Here is a 19330-nt window from a genome sequence, read left to right on the forward strand (position 1 = left end):
GATTATTTAAATAAGAATAAATCATGCACTGTAGTATTGAAAACAGTTTACCTATGGGTGTATTAATTCCACAGGTTCTGTTATTTAGAAGATGTATAAGCCACAAGGGCTAATCTGTCTGATCCTATTGCGAAAAACAGAATGGGGTTTATTAGTATGAGTATCACCTTCGTAAGGATTTGGAACAACTCGGTCAAGGCGGGCACTATTTTCATAAAACCGACTCTTACCTCTCAGCCAGAGGTGAAATTTCACTTTTAAATGAGCCTAGTTTCTTTTTTCTTTCAAGTAGCCCCGGGCAAAGACCTAAATGGAGCGAGAATATCCAATTAATATTTTATCGCACTGAAGGCACCTCAATGGTTCTAAATATCTGCCGAGTGCACGCAAAATAGCCTTACCTGTCAGGGTGCAGGACCTGCTCAGTCTGCCGCGGTAGCGTTCGAACCACTGAGTCAACAACGTGCCTTAATGTCCTAGTGGTCCGAAGGTTGTGACAGACTATCCTGCCCAGATCCTTTTTGGTTTTGTTCTCTAGACAGATCTCTTGGTGTATGTCTGGCCCTTTTCTTTGCTTGGCTGATGGATTTTCTAGGGTAGCCTTTCTAGGGTAGCCTCTTTCTGTAAGTCGTTCAGTCAATCCATCTGCGTGTTGTTGGAATTTGTCTAGATCTGTGCAGTTTCTCCGTATACGTAGAAATTGTCCGTATGTTAAGTTGTACTTTAAACCCATCGGGTGGTAACTTTGAAAATGTAATAGACTGTTGCGGTCAGTGGGTTTTCGAAATAGTTCTGTTTTTAGCAGGTCGCCAGTTCTGTAGATGTGGAGGTCCAAGAAATCTATTTGGTGATGGTCCCAATGCATCCTGAATTTGATATGTGGATTCCTTGCGTTGATCCAGTTGTGGAAACTTTGTAGTTCGTGGGATGTGCCCTTCCAGACAATGTCGTCATCAATGAATCGTTTCCATAAGGAAATGTTCTCCAAAAAAGGGTTCTCTGTTGTGAACATTGTTTTTTTCTTAACTGGACATATACAAATTAGCAATATCGGGGGCAAAAGTGGTCCCCATACTCACACCCTTTGTTTGCTTATAGATTTGGTTCTGGAACAGAAAAGTTTTCAGACATGGCCAATCTCGTACACTCCAGAATGAAATTGGTCGGAGTGGAGTTTAAGTCTTCTCTGGTTTTCAGGATGTCTCGTATAGCCTCTAGCCCTTCTTGTTGTGGTATTGATGTATATAAAGCCTCTACATCCATAGTAGCAATGAGGCTGTCGTCCGTTAAAATGATGTTATCAAGTAGATTTATGATGCTGTGTCCTTCAGGTATGAGGGCATCTGAATTATAAAGGGGTTTTAAAAAAAAAAAAATGATCGGTGTACAGGGATAGTGGTTCCAGGAGGAAAACAGCCTGTGGAATTAATACACCCATAGGTAAGCTATGTGTGTTTTCAATACTACACAGCGCATGATTTATTCTTTAAATCTGTGCATGAATACTCCCCTGATAACTGTCTCCTGAAACACTGGTGTAGACGCACTGTCCAACTGCATTATATTTATGCTGCTTTACACAGAGAAAATGACTTGTTTTTCTTGAAAAGTTTGTTTGTTATGAATGTCCAAATGTCTGTCTGCTATTCTCATGTGAACTTCATGACAAATGATACTTGAATTTGATTTTGTCTTGCACACAGTGGTTGTTTTACCGAGAAACTTTTGGTTCCGTGTTTTGTAAATAGTTTCTGTAATTCCGGTGAATGACCTCCCCCTTTTTTGATGACTCTCGAGTGTCCATTTTATATTGAACTGTATAACTTTAGATAAAGATTGATTCTACAACAGAGCTTGAATAAATGTATTTCTTTATGCAGAGGGTGACAAAAAACAGGAGTATTCTGAGACGAACCTATTTTTCTTGAACCTACTCAATTGTAATTATTATTCCCTTAAATTTCAAAGTGGCACCATATACATTTTCCGTCCCCAACATGTAAGTGAAGGCTACCATGTCTTTAAAGTCACAAAAATTGCATTTAAACTGAAGCTCTTGCATTACTGCGTTGTCGTGTTGCAGCAATAACCACCTTAGTTTAATTAAATTAGTCTTTTGAGCCAGATGGCCAGCATTTGTCTCCCAAATAAGGGCATAATTTCCAAGGTTGCTCTGGAGTTGGCTCCCTCCTCCCCCCCCAGTTGAAGTTGAGGGGAGGTGTTAATTGCAATTTCACACCTAAGTGTCCTGGAACTCTAGTCTACCAGGCTCCAACCCAGACAGTCTGTCTTGTGACTTACTTCCTCTTGGTCCATTCATAGTTTCCAAGTTGCTGGCCCCTTTGGGGGAAGGCAAATCCTGTTCCCAGCAAGCAAATATCCTTTGAAGCCAAGCAGGAGCCCTGTTATGTGGCTTCCACAGTAAATGCACTTATTTATTTTATTCTGAATCTGATTATTTTGAATCGGAAGCAAGTCTGTTGAAATAAAACCTCCCCTATGTCTTCAAACAAACCTCCCTCCCCCGCCCCTTGCATTTCTCGGCAAGGACCGGGCCTCCTTCAGCATTACACTTTTCAGGCCTTTTTCTTGTTTGCAAAAGCAACCCTTTTTTACACATGGTGAATTTTCATTTGTTGCCTCCAAATGCGCTTTTCTCTTCTATCTAGAGTCTAAACATTGTTTGCAGCCCTAGTCAATTTCTCTTGCACTGCAATCTGTTCAAGGCAGCGGTCCACTGATACTACATGGGCACATAGGAATAGTGCTTCTTTTGAAAAGTTCATCCATGATATTTTGTTGCAAAGTGAGGCCTCTTTCCCATACGGCTGGGAGTAAAGTTGTGTTGACTTCACAGATTTTGCCTGTCATTCTGTGAGAAATGCTTTCTTTTGCTGGAGCACAACCTGAATATGGCTGGGTCTCGCTGGATCAGAACTGTATTGTTGAACAGATGAAAAACTGCATCGGCGGCCATCATTTTAATGTAAACCATTTCCTTTTGCAATGGGAATTTTGGAGCTAGCAGCAAAGCGGCGCTGCTTTTCATTGCTCTTTGGTGCACATAAGGAAAACGTTGGCAGCCTTTCTCAGTGTGTTCCCTGTTCCATCTTGCCCAATAGGTGCTTGGCAAAGACAGTGCAGCCATAATTTTTGTAGCTGCAAAACGGTTTTGATGCACGGGAAGGGTGCTCTAAGGAGCCAGCGCCGCTTTTCTGCTGGTCACTACTGAAGTGCAGATTGGTGATGGGAGGGGAATTCTGCTGGGTGCGTAAATGTACCCCACATTGTTGCTGGTACCTTCGGTCGGGTGAGGGTTTGGTACTATGCTGTACTACAATCAGATTTTGTGCTTGGGTTGGCAACATTGCACTGGGTATTTGAGTGAGCTTTACAGTTGCCACACCTTAACTGGCGTTCAGTGGCTAAATGCAAATGTATGTGCACTCCGACTAAGCATGTTTTGTGATGCTGTTGGTGCTGGCGTTATGCCTGTGACAAGTATTGGTGCAGATCAGGACCATGAACCAGCAAGGGTTTGTGATTATACTGGCACTACAACATTGTACATCTGCTCCAGCACCAAGATCTTGCAGTGGTTCATTCTCAATGGGTGTCCTCCGGCAGACCTGTCTGCATGTGATCTGGGCACTTCAGTTTAGTGAACCTGCAGCCAGCCTTAAAGTCAATATTGCATGCTGCTTTAGGGCAGACGGTACCACTTGCTGATACTATTTCCATTTGGGATCCTAGAGCAAGATGTATTGACATGCTTTCCTGCTCTGAAAGGTACAATTTGCTGGGAGAGGGTTAAGGCTGGGCAATTAAGGGCTGCCTAAGAACATGTTGGAAACTGGCCATGTTACACTTCATGTAAATATGCAGGCACAGTAGGCATATTGTAAATTGGCAACCATGTTGGAAGTGGGTTTTATTTCAGAAATATGTTAAATGTTCATAATGCTAAACTCCCAGAGCTAAATGCATGCCTTACATGTGCAATGTACAGTCACTGCTTAAAGGTCCTGTTAGGCTTAATGTTGCCCTTCACCCTAAGGTTGATCAGTACCAATAAATGTGGTAATGGGATTATTTATTTTAGCATATTGAAATTTGAATAATCCTGCAAATCCTATATAAAGATTATGCCCAGTTGTCAAATGCCAATGTTAACTAGCAATATGCAAACTCTGGTCCAATGTATTCTGTGTTCATGCATAGTTCGTATTTGACATCTTATAGTGCCAATGATTTTTGCATTTCAGATTTCTAAAGTTTTGGGATTACACTGCACTTGATCCACGGTTAAATCTGTTAATTTTGGAGATCCTTTGATGGAGAAAGAAATATGCTTTGCTGTTCACAAGTCACTTTCCTTGTTGAGCAGTGGCTCTTCGTTATGCTAACACTAGTTTAGAGAAGTGCACCATGACTAAAAGCCTCTGTAATTGATTATCGAAGATGTGGCTTAATGTTCTTGTTCTGTGTCCTTCTCTTCCTTTGTCGTTCAATCTAGCCTTCCATTGTTTTAAGGAAATGCTCACTAATGTCGTCTGCAAACTGAATTTTAACCGTTCACTGTGAATCACTCCTCAGCCTACAACCCTTTTCACTGCAAAGCCTCTACTGCAGACTCCTACCGTGTGACTGCAGGAGTCTAAACAACTGCAAAAAAACAGTGCCCAAGTCTCATGTAAAATATGTAAGGTTCTACCATTGGAGTTTTCTTGCGTATGCTCATCTTGCCGTATTTTCTGAGAATGTGGCTTATGGATTTTGGAATCTGAAGCAACTTTATGTAGAGCTTAACCTCTTGTGCATAACCATTGAAACCTGTTTCAAGCATATTTCTATGCCCAAATAAGGGAGGGCCTTTCCTAACTTGCTTTTTTCTTCACTAGGTTATGTCAAAAGATCCATCTCATTGGGCCTGGCTGCGCGAGCGACCGCTACACCACAGTGGAGCAATCCGTGGATATCTCAAGGGTGATGAAGATTCTTTTCCTCGCGGCCCTGGCTTTACTCCCCCTAGCTGTACGCTTTGCAGGCGAGCAGAGGGCTGCAGTTCTGAGGGCACAGCCAATTCTACCTCTTCTGAGAGTGATCCTTTTCAGTTTTCTGACCAGTGGTCCCAAGACCTACTCATTCTCCCACCAGACATTGTGTTGGATCCAGGAGCAACGTATGACATACATAGTGAGTACTGTTCCCCTGGATCACCCTGCACTGGTTTTTAAAACTTTCTCCATGATTTACGAAGTACCTAAGAAAATTAAAATATTATACTATCCAAGATTTTTTTAAAATTTCGGAGACCGGGTGCATTTAATGTGTAATTGTTTTATTGCTGGCCTGCTGGTTCCTTCATGTAGTCCTGTTACTCATGTGGCCTTCTAGATGTTTTGGGGTTAACTTCCATCAGGCCTACCCAGCCTAGTTGGTGCTGAAGGATCATGGTAGTCCAAAACCTCTGCAGAACCTCTTGAGTAACCATGTTTGCTATTCCATAACAGGTATAATTATATGTATTATAGAACGGTGTGATGGTTATTGGTATCAAACTGCATGGGGCTTTGACATCTGGAACCTTTCTAGTCACTTTAGGCTTGCCACATTGTTTTCAGTTTGGAGTGCCACGTTTTCTAGTCACTTTGGCTCTCTGGGGTGGGGGGGGGTTACAGTTTAGCATCAAACAAATCTATTTTTTCTTTTTATTTTATGAAAGGAGCCAGGATCTAAAACTGTTTTGTAGCTGCTTTTTCTTTTTGTACTACTTCCTCCTTCGCACTTTATCTGTGTCTGCTACATGTCTTTTTCACCTTGGGGGAATCAGTTTGAAGCTATGCCTCTTGCATGCAGACTTTGTGCCACCTGCTACCCTAACAATAGTTACTCCAAGTCTTGAGGTGGTCTGTTGTGCCACTTAGCCTTATGATGGGCTATCCATATATTCATGTCAAGGTCAGATACGTGATACTAATGTGATACTACATGACTTATCTGTATTAGACTGGCCTGCTTCCACCAATCGTTGAGGTGTGGTGGAGTGTTGGGGGGCGGAGGGGATTGTCAACTGCTTGCTCTTTGAGCAGAACGCACAGCTAGTTTATATTGTTTCAATGGCAGAACCAGCCTAAACCCAACCATCCTTTAAGATTCATTCTGGGGATCCTCATTAAATTTCTTTGGAGTAGTGGGTAGGCGGCAGACTACAGACGCATGTCCCAAATATTGGAGGTGGTTTCCTTGGAAAGTTCCTGTCCATGGAGCTTTCTGATTTCATGCACTGATGGTAACTGGGGTTTCTCTGGTGCACTCTGCATTGCTCTGCTTAAAATGGGTCCTCCCCATCAACAGGTTAGATTCAATGACCTGTGAGTCTAACCATGGCTGGGATATGTGTATTATGCTAAATAAATGAATTTTGAATAAGTGTGAAATACCAGATTTGCTGACTAGTGCCTTGATGGTTGCTGCATGTGGCTTCTAGCGCGTGTGCACTAACCGCCACCCCTTCAAATTCCCCAGAATTGCACCTCCAAACAGGAAAACCCTTTGCCACATGTATTCTTAAACTACATCTAACTAGATGGTCTGCCTGGGACAAAATGCAAAAACTGCATATGGCTTGTGAGACGATTGTGCGATACTGAACATTACTTTTGTTAGTGTTTGGTAGTCCTTTCCTACCCAAACCATAAACGTTTTAGATGGCTCACTGTGCAGCATATGTGATTGCTCGTTGATTTATGCCCACCACCTTTTTACTTTGCACTTTCTTTTTACGCTAAATACTGCCGAAATTCAGAGTCCTCCAGTTACTGGCAATTTTCAGTCATCCCTAATGTAGTGGCACAAGTAAAGGACATTTTCTGAACTTACAATTTACCTTGTTCACTTTGAAGGCTGTGGGTGTGAGGAGGGTAGAAATTCATAGAATGATCGTTGTCCAGCAAACAATGATTGAATCCATTTGCTTATGTTGCCCTGTATGTAAGCACACCAGTCTCCCCACTTCCTGTAGAAACCTAGCTTCAGGATGTGGACGTTGTCTCTAGGTCACGGTATTTAATTCAGGGCTACTGAGAAGCCTGTTCTAGTGGGCCAAAATTTTCACTTTTTTCTTTGGGGCTGAATTGATCACTGCAACAAAATAAATGGCCACGAAAACCCTCATCTCCATTGTAATAAGGGGGGAGGAGGTTCAAGTCCATGTGTTTATTGTTTACATAACAAATCATGAGGTTTCATCGTTATCACTGCTTGTGCCAGATGATGCATTTTAAACAGACAAATGGAGTTCAGAATACATGAAGTCGGGCCTCAAATTGCACTAAACAGTGAGTGATAATGGACTCTGGGCAAATAAATTGGTATGCTCTTTGCATCGAGACCTGAAGAGGAGAATGGCTTAGGTTTGACTAGTATAACTGGCAACAACATTAAACTAAATCCAACATACCTTGCTAGTTTATACATATCACTTACATTGCCCAAACTATTGTGACGTTGCCTTGAGAAATTCCACAGGGAAAGTCCATTGGATGAAACTGGTGGTCATACAGTTGGCAGTTTACTAGTTGTCCCACGACTAACATCACCAATGATCATACTTTTGAGAAGAGTGGAGTAAAATGCAAAATGTGAATTCTTATTAATGCCCTGTTTGGATAGGTTCTTTTGTGACTAGCTTTCAACTGGAAAGTGGTTGTACTGCATGACTTAATTCATGTTTTTGTAGGGTGATTTATAAGTACCTGCACTAGGAATAATTGAGAAATAAATGTGCCAAAGTGTAAAGCTCTCTGAGCCAGTAACCAACCAAAAATAGTGATTTTTATTTTTGTTTAAGTAGTTGGGCTACGTCCATTTCTAGAAAATTATTGGAATACCATGCATTTAAGGGCCAAATGGGGCCAGTGCCGCAAACAAGGAACTAACTGCTGTAGTTGCGTTTGAAACTCCACTTTGCATTTAACAGATTGAAGAAAACACCACGGGAGGATTTGGGGTGTTGATAAAAGCCCTAAAAGACCAATCTGACATAATCTTAATAGACTGGCAAAAGACATGTCGAGGGATCCTAGTGTACCTCAGCGAGTCAGAGGATGACTTATAGATCAACCCAGACAAAACTAAAAAAACTATACATGGCAGATTGGATCGAAACCCAAGAAGACCACCGCAAATACAAAGGTTATGAAAACTTCTGGGCTCAACCACGAAAACTATCAGATCCAGAGTTATCTGACTGTATTCCCTAACTGGTACTTCCGAGACCTTTTTCTGAGATTCAGATTGAACATTTTACCAACGGGAGAAATATTACAAAGAAGAAAAAGGTTGGATATCTGTGAAAGCTGCAGAATGTGTAAAATAAAAGGAGAGATAGAATCTCAAACATCTCACACTACAGTGTACTGGTTTAAGGAAAGAGCGAGAGCAGTGCTTGGGGGACATCATTAGAAGTCACATGACAAGGAATGTTGATGAGTAGTGGAAGACTCTTGTAGAAGGAGAAAAAATGAAAATAACATTGGCACTCCTCAGACTAGTGATTCTAACTCTCAAGAAACTAGAGGTGATCAACATGACCCAGGCACAATAAGGTGTTACCAAGCTCTGCTATCAGGATACTGTACATCAAACTGAAGACACATCATGGAAGAATGGACACGATCAGGTTAAAGGTTTCAAATATGGAAACCATACAATCTGTTTAAATAAAAAATAAAAAAATAAAAATTTAACAGATTACTTTTTGAGGCTTTACAGTGCCACTCGTGTTACCATCTGTGTCCCGGTGGATGGCTTCAAAGTGCTTGCCTCTTAGCTGGGGAGAGCTTCCCTTTGAAATCTCAGGAGGGTACAAAGCCGCATGGATCTAGCATAAAACACCACAGAAGACCAATTGTACTGTTCATGTAGGAGGCATTGTATGGTTTTACTGAAGCATTTGAGGCTGCATTTGGTAGATGGCAGCAAAGGTACCTGGGGCTGTACCTTGAAGTTCGGTAAACCATGCATAAAAGATTGAATGGCATGACTTTGGGGTTTGATGTTGTGCATGACCTAGAAGGGCAGCAACTTGATATCAAGGCAGCAAATTACATTTGGTGACTAAATGATGTATGAGCCTGGAAGGCCTTACTGGAGCATTTGGGACTGTTTGCCAGCAACACATGTAATGCAGCACCCTTAAAATAAACTGGTACTTTGTGACAACACTATTCAAAAGCTACTATACATTTTCCTTTCGTGGGCTATAGTTTTAATTTGTGTTGGCGCTGTATCAGCCACTTTTACTACCAAAAAAAGGCACTCCCTAAAAATGGGCAGTAAAAAATACTCCCAATAAAGTTAAATGACAAATGAGCTTGTCCCCCCTGCTTTCACCTAAACGGGTGCATGGATATTTGTAGATCAGTATTACCCGTAACACACATTAGTATAATTATGGGATAGGTCAAATTTAAATGTGCATGAATAACTTGGAAATGTTGTGACAGATACTACTTCGCAGATATTCAGGTAAAAAAATATTTATCTGCAAAACGGTGCAAACAGGACTTTTTTACTCTCTAAATAATCGTTTTACTCAACTTTGAAAAATAAAGTACAAATACTCCCACTTCTCTCGAACACTGCTTACACCTGCGAATGTCACTAGCCTGCTGCCTTGTCTGGAGTTTAAGTTGATAAGAGCAGTTCTAAACCCATCCAGCACGCTCCTTATCAGCTTCATCCGGTTGTGCCGAGTTTTGAAACATGCAGTTAATTGTCTGTGGGTTGTATTGGTATCTTGGATTTAATTTACTTATTGGCTTTACCAAGAGCATTTCAATAATGTTCTGGGGTTATTCCTTGTACTGTAGCAGCATGTGCAAGGCCTTTTACAAATACTAGTTTAGAAACTGCTGCATTCCCTATTTCTAGGCCAGTCTCGACAAATTCACAAGTAGTAATTAAAGATTGCTTTACAGACCACAGTGACGACCCTCAACCACTTACCGAAAGGTGGGAACAATTGCAGTACTGATGCCTTTTGTGGCACCTCTGAAATAAACAGTGTGTCCATCGGGGCAGATTGGGTGTTATGACGTCTAAAACCATTCTATCCTTGTGCTCTGCCCCCAAAAAACGTGAGCAGCCACCTGAAGTAGAACTCTGAAAAAAATGTTGCGATGCCCTGAATGAACCCTTTTCAATCGGGAGGGTGAATAGGGGTTTTACTTAAAAGCAAAAGGTCTAAACGCCAAGGATCCTCATCAATGGAGAACTGAGCTGGGGCGACTCGCTGACCTACAATCCAGCTTCCATTACCTTGGTACCTCCGCTTTTATATTCTTCACTAAATTTAAACTACTCTTAGGTTTAATGTCCTGTACAGGCAGGGGAATACATAACCTGATCACCTACTAAGGACATGGTTTTAGCAGTATAAATGCAGTCTTGGATTGGGGTTCAGTGGAACCCAGCTCAATGTGTGGGAGACTTATGCAGGGTTTGAAATTCAGATTGGATAAGCAGGAGCTACCGGCAGCCCTTGGGTATCCTGTATTAACCAGTGACCACCACTGGAGGAGTTGGTCCATAGCATTCTGCACGTCTAATCGCCACATACAATGCAAACCTATCATTTTGTCGCTTATTCATTACTTTAAATGTTTTATATAGATGTGGTCTAATGGTTAGATTGTCCCAAACGCATAGTTAAATATACATGGTGTTAAGCATCAGTTGTCCTGGGGAGCCAAAAGTAGCCCATGGTTGCTGTTGGTCTCGAGCAAACCAGGATCTTTTAGATTACAAGCAGGAGGTAAATGGCTCCCACCGCCACGCAATTTCGCACACTGCTTTTCCTAAGGCTGCCTATGCCTTTTGTGGGGAACATTCATTAAATTAGCAATGCCATTGTGCTTGTTCAGCTTTAAGGTTAAAGTGACTGCTGCCGCCGTGATTACCTGTTGTGGAGCTAACTTAGTCTAACAAGTAATACATGCAATGCAAAATACACTGACGCTGGCTTTTTTTGTGACTGGCATGTGAGAAGCTTGGGCTGCCAGTTTAGTGTGTGGCCCCCAGGGATAACACTATCCGATTCTTTGCAAATGTCATGATGGCCTTTTTCCCAGCTGCTTACATAGGACTGGTTCCGAGATAGGTTTTTGTGGATGAGCATGCATTTTTGTTTTGACCTGTGATTGGGGTATTATGGAGGTTTTGTTGCGGTTTGGCGTTGTGTAAACCTGTATGAAAAAGCATAGCTAATTCAGGCTGTGGTGGTCGCATATTTAGCTTGGTGCATTTGGCACCTAAATCCTGGATGTGCATTAGAACTTTGTGTGAAGCTCAAACTGTAGGGTGCGTGTACATTTTGGATTTGTGTGCAACTAGCAAATGTCATCGGCAGTTTTTTTTTTTGCTGATTTGTGGCAGAAAACTCACTGGACAATATGGGGTACGGGCTAAAGGGATGTTAGGTGGGGGACCGTCTGTGGGCAATAGGTAGTAAAATAACTGGGAGGGGGGGGGGGGCATCGAGTCCCCCAAAAAAAAACCTGGCGGTGGAATGATAATTTTAACAAGGCATGTACCCTTTTCACATCCTCTTAAATTGTGCACTACATGCATACTCGCTGTAAAGATCAGAACCATTTTAGTTGAGGACCAGGCATGCAGGTAAAAATGACTACCTGTATTTTTAAGGCTCACTTTCTTGAATGTTTTCAAATGCACCTGATCTGCTCCCATTGTCCTTCCCCCAATCGGTTACTTAACTGCACAGCTGTTAGTAAATCGTGCCTAAAGTACCATTTATAATAATAAACCAAACCGTAACGTGTACTAGTAGCAGCCGTTTCTGTTCATGCAGGAATAAAAACTGCATTAATAGGGCTATGTATGGGCTGATTCCAGACCACCTGTGTGAACATATCCGATTAAAATGTGTTCCGTAACTAAAGCCTGTCTTTTCCCTTCCAGTTCTGCAAGAACCATTGGTTGGACTTGAGCCTGGAGGCACAGCCATAGAATGGCCCCTGTAGGAACTCCTAAAGCCTTGGATTCTGGAACTAGGAGCCACGCTACACACTGCAGTGCAAAGCGGCATGGACTTCGCACGCGTTCACTGTATACGAGACCCGGAATTGAAAGCACTTTATATAGTTTGCTCTTATGTAAGGGCGATTCAGCAATTGTACAAAGCTATCTAAGTTATTGTTTAAATATTTAAAATTGTTTATTGGTGTCACTTATTTTGCTTCCCGTGTATAGAAAATGTATATTTTGATATTGTATTGGATGGGAAGGCTGTGAATAAAACATCCAGGAACATTCAACTGTGTAGTTCTATATCAGGATTGCATGGGGATGTCCTGTGAAATTGTTCCAACCGGACTTCAAAGTCCTGCATTGTACACAATTTTCCATTTGTTCAGTCCTGCGTGGGTGTCGTTCTGTCCTCTTTGGTTGAAACGCCTTTCAGATGTCTGGTAACTTATACTAACTTGCAACCCAGGCACATGTTCATTCCCATATGCCGGAGTGCCATAGAGCCCTTCTAGTAAGTAGTATGCACCACCATTGTCGTGATTGAACTACATAGTGCCCCACCCCGTTTCCCCCTATAATGGAAAGGGGGGGAACCAAACGTGCCCCTTTCTTCAAACCTGAATGCGAATGATTTGCTGGCAATGTTACAAATGCCCACCAGTTTCCAGAATGCCAGCCCTCATCTGTGCCTAGCCCAGCAAATGTACCTCAACTGAGCATGGGCGGTGGTTGTATAGAGTAAGGAACCGAAAGGAGTATGATTGTCCCATGTGTAATTGCTTCTACATGTCCCTTTTCTCCAGGCATGAGCATCTGAAAAACTACAAAACAATTACTGGTATGTTTTTGCCATTGATGCATCAATGTGGTCAAACATGCGTATGTGGCTGCTCCAACGTTGCCTGTATGAACATGCACCAGTTTGTTGACCAGGTTCTAGTCCAGAGGATTGCATCTTTTGTCCAATGGTGTCCTTATGTTTTTCTGCATTTCCTTTCTTGCAAATTTTCATTTTTAATACAGCCTATGCAGCAGGCTGGGTGCGAACATACATTCTACAAGCAATTTGCAGTAGTTGACTCATTACAGGGATGAAAAAGTTTTGAAACCCAGGATCTGAAGGCAGCTGTTGGGTGTCCTGCTTGCCTCCAGGAGTGTCTGAGGAAACTAGAGTGGGTGGTGTGAGTAACCTGTGAACTAGTGTGTGTGTGTATGTGTGTGTGTGTTTTTTTTTTGCCCCGTTTGCTTTAATGTCATTACGGTTTATGCACGTTCCTGACCATTGTTTATCACTCTATGGGTATGTTTGTATGGTGACAAGTGGCCGGGGAATCAAAGCTCCTGCTGCCTTGTCACGCACCCGACTCTTCTAGGCTACAAGCAGGCACTTAATTGCTTCCAGCCATTTTGATCTCCGACAATAGTCTTTTATATAACGGTTCACGCACTTAGACCATGTACAATGATTGCATCCTTGAAGTTCACACTCTACTATCAGTAATAGGAGTACCACCATTCACTGCATGTGTCCCTCATGCATAACTTGTAGATAGATGTATATCAAGCTGGGTGTAGCAGTGTGCTGCAGCTCATTCATACGGACCCTCTTCTGCTTGGAGGGTGTTGGTTTATAAGTAGTCCAATGGCGCAAGCACAACATTTTCCAATTCCAACTACGTTGGTTAGGTCTGCCTAAAGGGTGTGCTGTACTCCTGAGGGAAGGCCCTTTGAATTCACCTTCATGCTTAAAGTAGCTATTGTAATGTCTTTTGGGACAGAGTAAGTCTTTGTGTGGATGATCCTTATTCTTGCATAGTGGTATCAGATCTACTCCGATTGTACTTCTTCTGCCAGACCCGTTCATGCCAAGCCTAGCTAGGCTTTGTCTGAAAGTCTAATCCCATGAGGGCAGGAACCTAAGCCCAAAATCATTAATTTGGAACAATAAAGATTTTCCATAACTTAATAGAGTATTGATTTTATTAAAGACATGGAGGCGAGCATTATGCTTCCCTTTATTTTATTAATATATAAATAGAAAGCTCAGCAGCAAGTGTTAATGCACCTTACTGAAAGCGCAGGTATGCGTTGTAGACAAAAGGTGCATGAAAACACAAAACTTCGAAAAACATGAACAAAACAGTGTAAATCTGAGAACTCCATTTCCCATGTTGCTTCAGGAAAGGGTCCAGCAAAGGGTCACCAACATGTGACCTAGTCCCCCAATGAATAACTGGCTGTCCATATAAACAGTCATGCAAATTATGTCACTTCCTCTTTCGTAGCTGCGAACTTGGCTGGTCAAGAAGAAAGACGGTGAAAAGAACTAACTGAGGTTGTCGAAGCAGAGCTGATTAGGCGATCAGGAGGGCTTGTTTGTAGCCGCTGTCAGGGAAGAGAAATTAATTTATACATTAGCGAACCCTAGTTCCCCTTACGGGGGTGGGAGAGAAATGGTGTTTTAACTTGAGTCAGTCCAATAAGCAGTAACCTTCCCAAACAAGTCACACAATTACCCAAGGTGATTAGCGCTGTTATTTCTCTTGCTGGGCAGGATAATGCTCACCTCTGTTCCTTTAATAGAATCAAGACTTTCTAGTAAGTTATTATGGAAAATCTTTATTCTATGTCAAGACCGTAGGCTCCCATTATGCTGGTTTAAAGCTTACCACAATAGATGCTGGTTGTTCTAGCAGTTTCAGGTAGAATTCCTTGAATATTGATTCACCAGACCAATCCGCCATTCTCATGATATCTTCTAGGCGTTCTCCGACCTGAAAGGCTTTAGAAGCCATAGCTCCTCTCGGAGTGGGCCCCGAAATGCAGGGGGCCCGCCCGCCAGATCGAGAGCTCTGCTTGGTCTCCTGCAGGAGGGTATCTGACGTCATAGTAGCGTAGTAAGTTTGCCTGACAAAGCAGTCCGGGACAGGTCCTTGTTATGCGGCCATGACAGAAAGATTCAGAATCTTGTTGACGTCCCAAAGCTTATTATAGTGGACGGGGCGGAATTGTAAGTCTGATTCCTTTAAGCAGTCTGCAGACGAGCTGATGCTCTCCAGCTGGAAGCCCCCGAATGAGGTCATACCCGGCAGAAATAGCTGAGCGGTAGGCGTTAACTGTCCTATAGGCGATACCTCTTTCAACTAACGATGCCAGGAAATTTAGGCATTCCTCTATAGGTGCTGAAACTGGATGTGAACCGTTCCTCAGCACCAGTTGCTCCAGGAGTTAGAATACCTCTTGAGGGTATCAGGGGCCCAGATTTTCTCAATGAGGTTGACTGCCATGGCTGATATGCCGGGAATCCTCCACCTTGACCTGAAATCCTCCAGGCTGCTAGGTTCAGTGATCCGTTGAGGAGAAGGGTGACACTGCCCTGACAGATCCAGAAGGAGATCTGGAAATTGGGGTAGAAGGATTGGAAAATCCGAAGAAGGTTCCAGAAGAACTGGATACCAGGTCTGATAGGTCCAGACCGGGGCTATGAGGACCAGGTCCATATGCTCCTGACGGGCTTTCACCAGGGTCCTCGCTATCATTGTAAATGGGAGGGGGGGTGGAGGGGGAGGCATAATGAATCCCATGGGTCCACTGCTGTAGGGATACATCTGGCGCAGCTGCTGCTGGATCCGGTCTACAGCTGTAAAAGATGGGTAGCTGGGTGTTGAGACGGGATGCAAAGAGATCTACGGACATGGGGCCCCATGTTCGCTGGAGGCGGAGAAAGACTTCTCTGAGCCTCCAGTCGCTGAAATCTGTGGAGTGACCTGTGTACCAGTCCGCCACTACATTTGTTAGCCCTGGGAGATATTCCGCTGTCACTGAGATCCGGTGTTCCAAACAGAAATGCCAAAAATCTTTGGCTAACTCCGCTAGAGGTCTTGACCTGGTCCCTCCCAGGTGATGTACCGTACTGCGGAGATGTTGGCCACCTTCAGTAAGATCCAACAACTCGCTTTGCTTCTGGCAACGGAGCGCACAGCGAATGAGCCTGCGAGGAGCTCCAGACAGTTTATATGCATTTCCAGCTCCTGAGGTGACCAGGTCCTCCCTGTGGCGACAGAGCCGCATCTTGCTCCCCAACCGGAACGACTGGCATCTGATTCTATGATGGATCCGAAAATGGCTCTGCCGTTCCAGGCTTCGATGTGAGTGAGCCACCAATTGAGTGCCATGCGCACGGAGGTCGACTGTCAGACGTTGAGAGTAGGAGAGGCTCCGTCTCAGGTGCTGACCCTTGAGCCTTTGCAATTCTCTGTAATGAAGAGGACCGGGAAAAATGGCTTGAATGGAAGAAGACAGGAGACCTCTTGCCATCTCTCGAAGAGATGAGGTCCCTCTGCAGAAGTCTGCAGATCTCCCTTCGTGTATCTTGGCCACGGGAAGATGAAGTTGCGAGTTCAAGGTATCTACCAGGAATCCGAGAAATTCTAGATTCTGAGATGGAGTACAGATTTCTCCCAGTTTATGAGGAAACCAAGACTGTGTAGTAGGTCGATGGCTATTCTGGCCTGATGCTCTACTAGGGCCTGAGAATGAGCCATGAAGATAATGTCGTCTAGATAGACTATCAATCTGACTCCCAGTTCTCTCAATCGGGCTATTATGGGCCGTAGAAGTTTGGTAAAGGCCCAAGGTGCTGAGGAGAGCCCAAAAGGTAAATTCGTGCACTCCCAGTCTTGTTTTTTTTCTAGGAAAACCTGAGTTTCCGTGGGCCTGGTGAATAGGAACTGCTAGGTAAGCGTCCTTCAAGTCCATGCGCACGAGCCAGTCTTTTGGCCTGAGGATGTCCCTGAGCATGTGTATCCCTTCCATCTTGAAGTGATGGTAGACCATGAAGTCGTTGAGCGCCCTCAGATTTATAACTGGGCATACTTTTTGCTTCCTGCGAACCAAGAATATAGGGCTGAAGAACCCGCGTTGGCTTGAGCAGGGGCGAATTGCTTGTTTTAGATGTAGACTGCGTATTTCGCTGTCTAACGCTTCCTCGTCCGCTATGGACATAACTAATGGTGCAGGGCGAGCGGCCTGAACAGGTTGAGCGATAAACTCTTAAGCGCAGGCCGTGCTGGGTCCCTGACCCATGCATCTCCTGATAAGGAGTCCCATGCCTGTGCAAAAAGGGCTAATCTCCCCTCTATAGGTGTTTGTGGCGCAGGCGCTGCTATGGATACACTGACCTGTAGTTTGCTGTTGGGCTGGATGTCTTGCGCCTCTTCTCCATCCGCAACCTCTTCCCCGCCCTCTTGAGGGGAAGAAAGTGTCTGAGCGGTCTTGCCAAGAATTGTATTGGTCCCGGTACTGCTGAGGTCTTCACTCAAAGGCGAAGCGGCTGGAGGAGCGACCTCTGCCTTGTCCGGCCCTGGAGAAAACCTTAGTAGCAGGAGGCTTGAGCCTTATCCAAGGCCGTAAAGGTGCCGACGAACTTCGACATTTTTTTCATGAATGGGTCTCCGAAAAGCAGACCTTGGGCTGCTGCTCCTGCTCCTGATTCTGTATCTGCTAACTCAGTTAGCTTGCCGTCAATTTTATATAGGATACCCTTACGGCATTCAGCCGAGATGGCGCAACTGGCATTACCCAGTAGAAGGAGGGCTATTTGCGCCAAACCTGAAAGGATCGCTGGATTGATGGGATCACTGGAATCGATGACCGCCTCAGCCAGGTCCATAATTTTAGCTAGAGGACCAGTAATGTCCAGGACTCTGTCCTGACAGGACCTCCAAGCGCAGTCAATACCCTTTCTCGGGTCTTTCACATTCTTTCCCAGAAATGTGATCATCTTGGAGTCTAGCTCTGGGGTGAGGGCTACTTTCCCAGGAATATCGGACGGGGGCATTCTGCCTTTAATCTGGCCCTTACTTCCTTATCCAGAGGCTTGCGAAGCCTGCTCATGATGTAATTGGTTGTTCTGGACGAAGGTTCCCAGTCAGAGGATCTGGGGTGCACAAGATTTTCTGCAGTAAAAATCCCACGAAGTGGGCAGTTCCTCCGTTACCTTCTTGGGGATGGGGACTGCTGCAATCCCAGAGGTAGAGGGTCGCGACCCTATAGTTTGAGAATACTCATCGGAGGATGAAAGGGGGTGTTATCATAGACCCCTCTAGCTTCGTCATCAGTACCCTGTTGATATCCATCTGGGCTTGAGGGTCTAATATAATACCCCTGTTGTCTTCCTTGGGGTAAGAGGATATTTCAAGGGAAGGGGTGTCCTTCCTGTCCATGAAGGCTTTTTGTCAGCCCGGAGAAGGCGTCTGAGACTGCAGCGGTGGCAGGAGTAGGCTGGCTCGGGTGGGGGGTGGGGTTTATGGTTATGGAGTATTTGCTCCTGAGAGCCGGAGTACACCCCAACCCCCATCTATAAGGTGTTTTCTTTTATGGGTTTTCTTTCTCCCTGGTGGGGAGGTCTCCTGTAGATGCTCCTCCATACTGTCTAGGCGCTGCTGGATGGCAGGAGCATCTCAGATACTGCCTTCTTGATGGTCTCCACTGAGGAGCCCAGCACCTTTTTGAGGCTGTCTGCCATTGCCACCTCATCTATCTGGTATTTTTCTTCCTCCTCATTAGCAGACCAATCTTGGTCTGCCTGAGGGAAGTATTGAGCTGCCATAACAAAATATAAATGCACCTTCTGTTTTTTTAAAATATAAATGTTCTCGTGGGCAACAGACAGACTTCTCTCAGCCCATCTAGTTTCAGCAAGGAACGTGTGGAGCACAAACCTTGCTGTCTTGAAAACAAAAGTATCCTTCTGTGGAGCTTAACCTCAGAGGCTTCCTTTGTTCACTTTCCGTTTTTATATATATCTCTATATATCTATCTGCTAAAGGACTCGTAGCTGCAGCTGGCGCTCGCCTTAAAAATCTGTTGTAAAAGCAAATGAAATGACAAGCGAGCGCTAGCTGTAGAAAAAAGGACTCCGCGAGCAGAGGCTCCCTCTGGCGGTCGCGGGAAGCAACCGTGAGAAATGCTCTCCGTGCGCGGCCTCCCCGAGCTCTGTAGGAGCGAAGAGGCGAGCCGGGGGCCGCGCACATGGAGCAGTGAATAATGAGGCAGGCAGCTCGCGAATGTGAGGGCTCCTGTCAGTTGGCAGAGATCCTCCAGCTGACGTGGAGGATCTCAAACTGACAGAAAAACAAGGAAAAGTGCTACGCGTGTATGACAAACGAACGTAATTGAAAGGCAAAAGCAGTATAATGCTACCCGCGGAACGTAGATTCCGATAATAGTTAATCATATGTAAATACATATTCACAATTATTAAAATATATTAAAT

At 44.1% G+C, this 19330-nt stretch overlaps 1 protein-coding gene across 3 annotated transcripts in view; it reads left to right on the forward strand.

The window, feature by feature from the left end:
• Window positions 1-12341, forward strand: part of SPDYC (speedy/RINGO cell cycle regulator family member C) — a 155421-nt gene extending 143080 nt beyond the window's left edge. For 2 of the 3 annotated variants that reach the window (XM_069643071.1, XM_069643070.1), the window contains 2 exons: window positions 4902-5196; window positions 11986-12341. In XM_069643071.1, the coding sequence (XP_069499172.1) occupies window positions 4902-5196; window positions 11986-12047 (357 nt within the window). In that variant the 3' untranslated portion in view covers window positions 12048-12341. The remainder of the gene's footprint in view (window positions 1-4901; window positions 5197-11985) is intronic. The other variant, XM_069643072.1, reaches the window with a different exon arrangement.
• Window positions 12342-19330: the final 6989 nt, after the last annotated feature.

Source organism: Ambystoma mexicanum, chromosome 2p, assembly GCF_040938575.1.
Source record: "Ambystoma mexicanum isolate Mex_15411 chromosome 2p, UKY_AmexF1_1, whole genome shotgun sequence".
In the NCBI taxonomy this organism is placed as follows: domain Eukaryota; kingdom Metazoa; phylum Chordata; class Amphibia; order Caudata; family Ambystomatidae; genus Ambystoma; species Ambystoma mexicanum.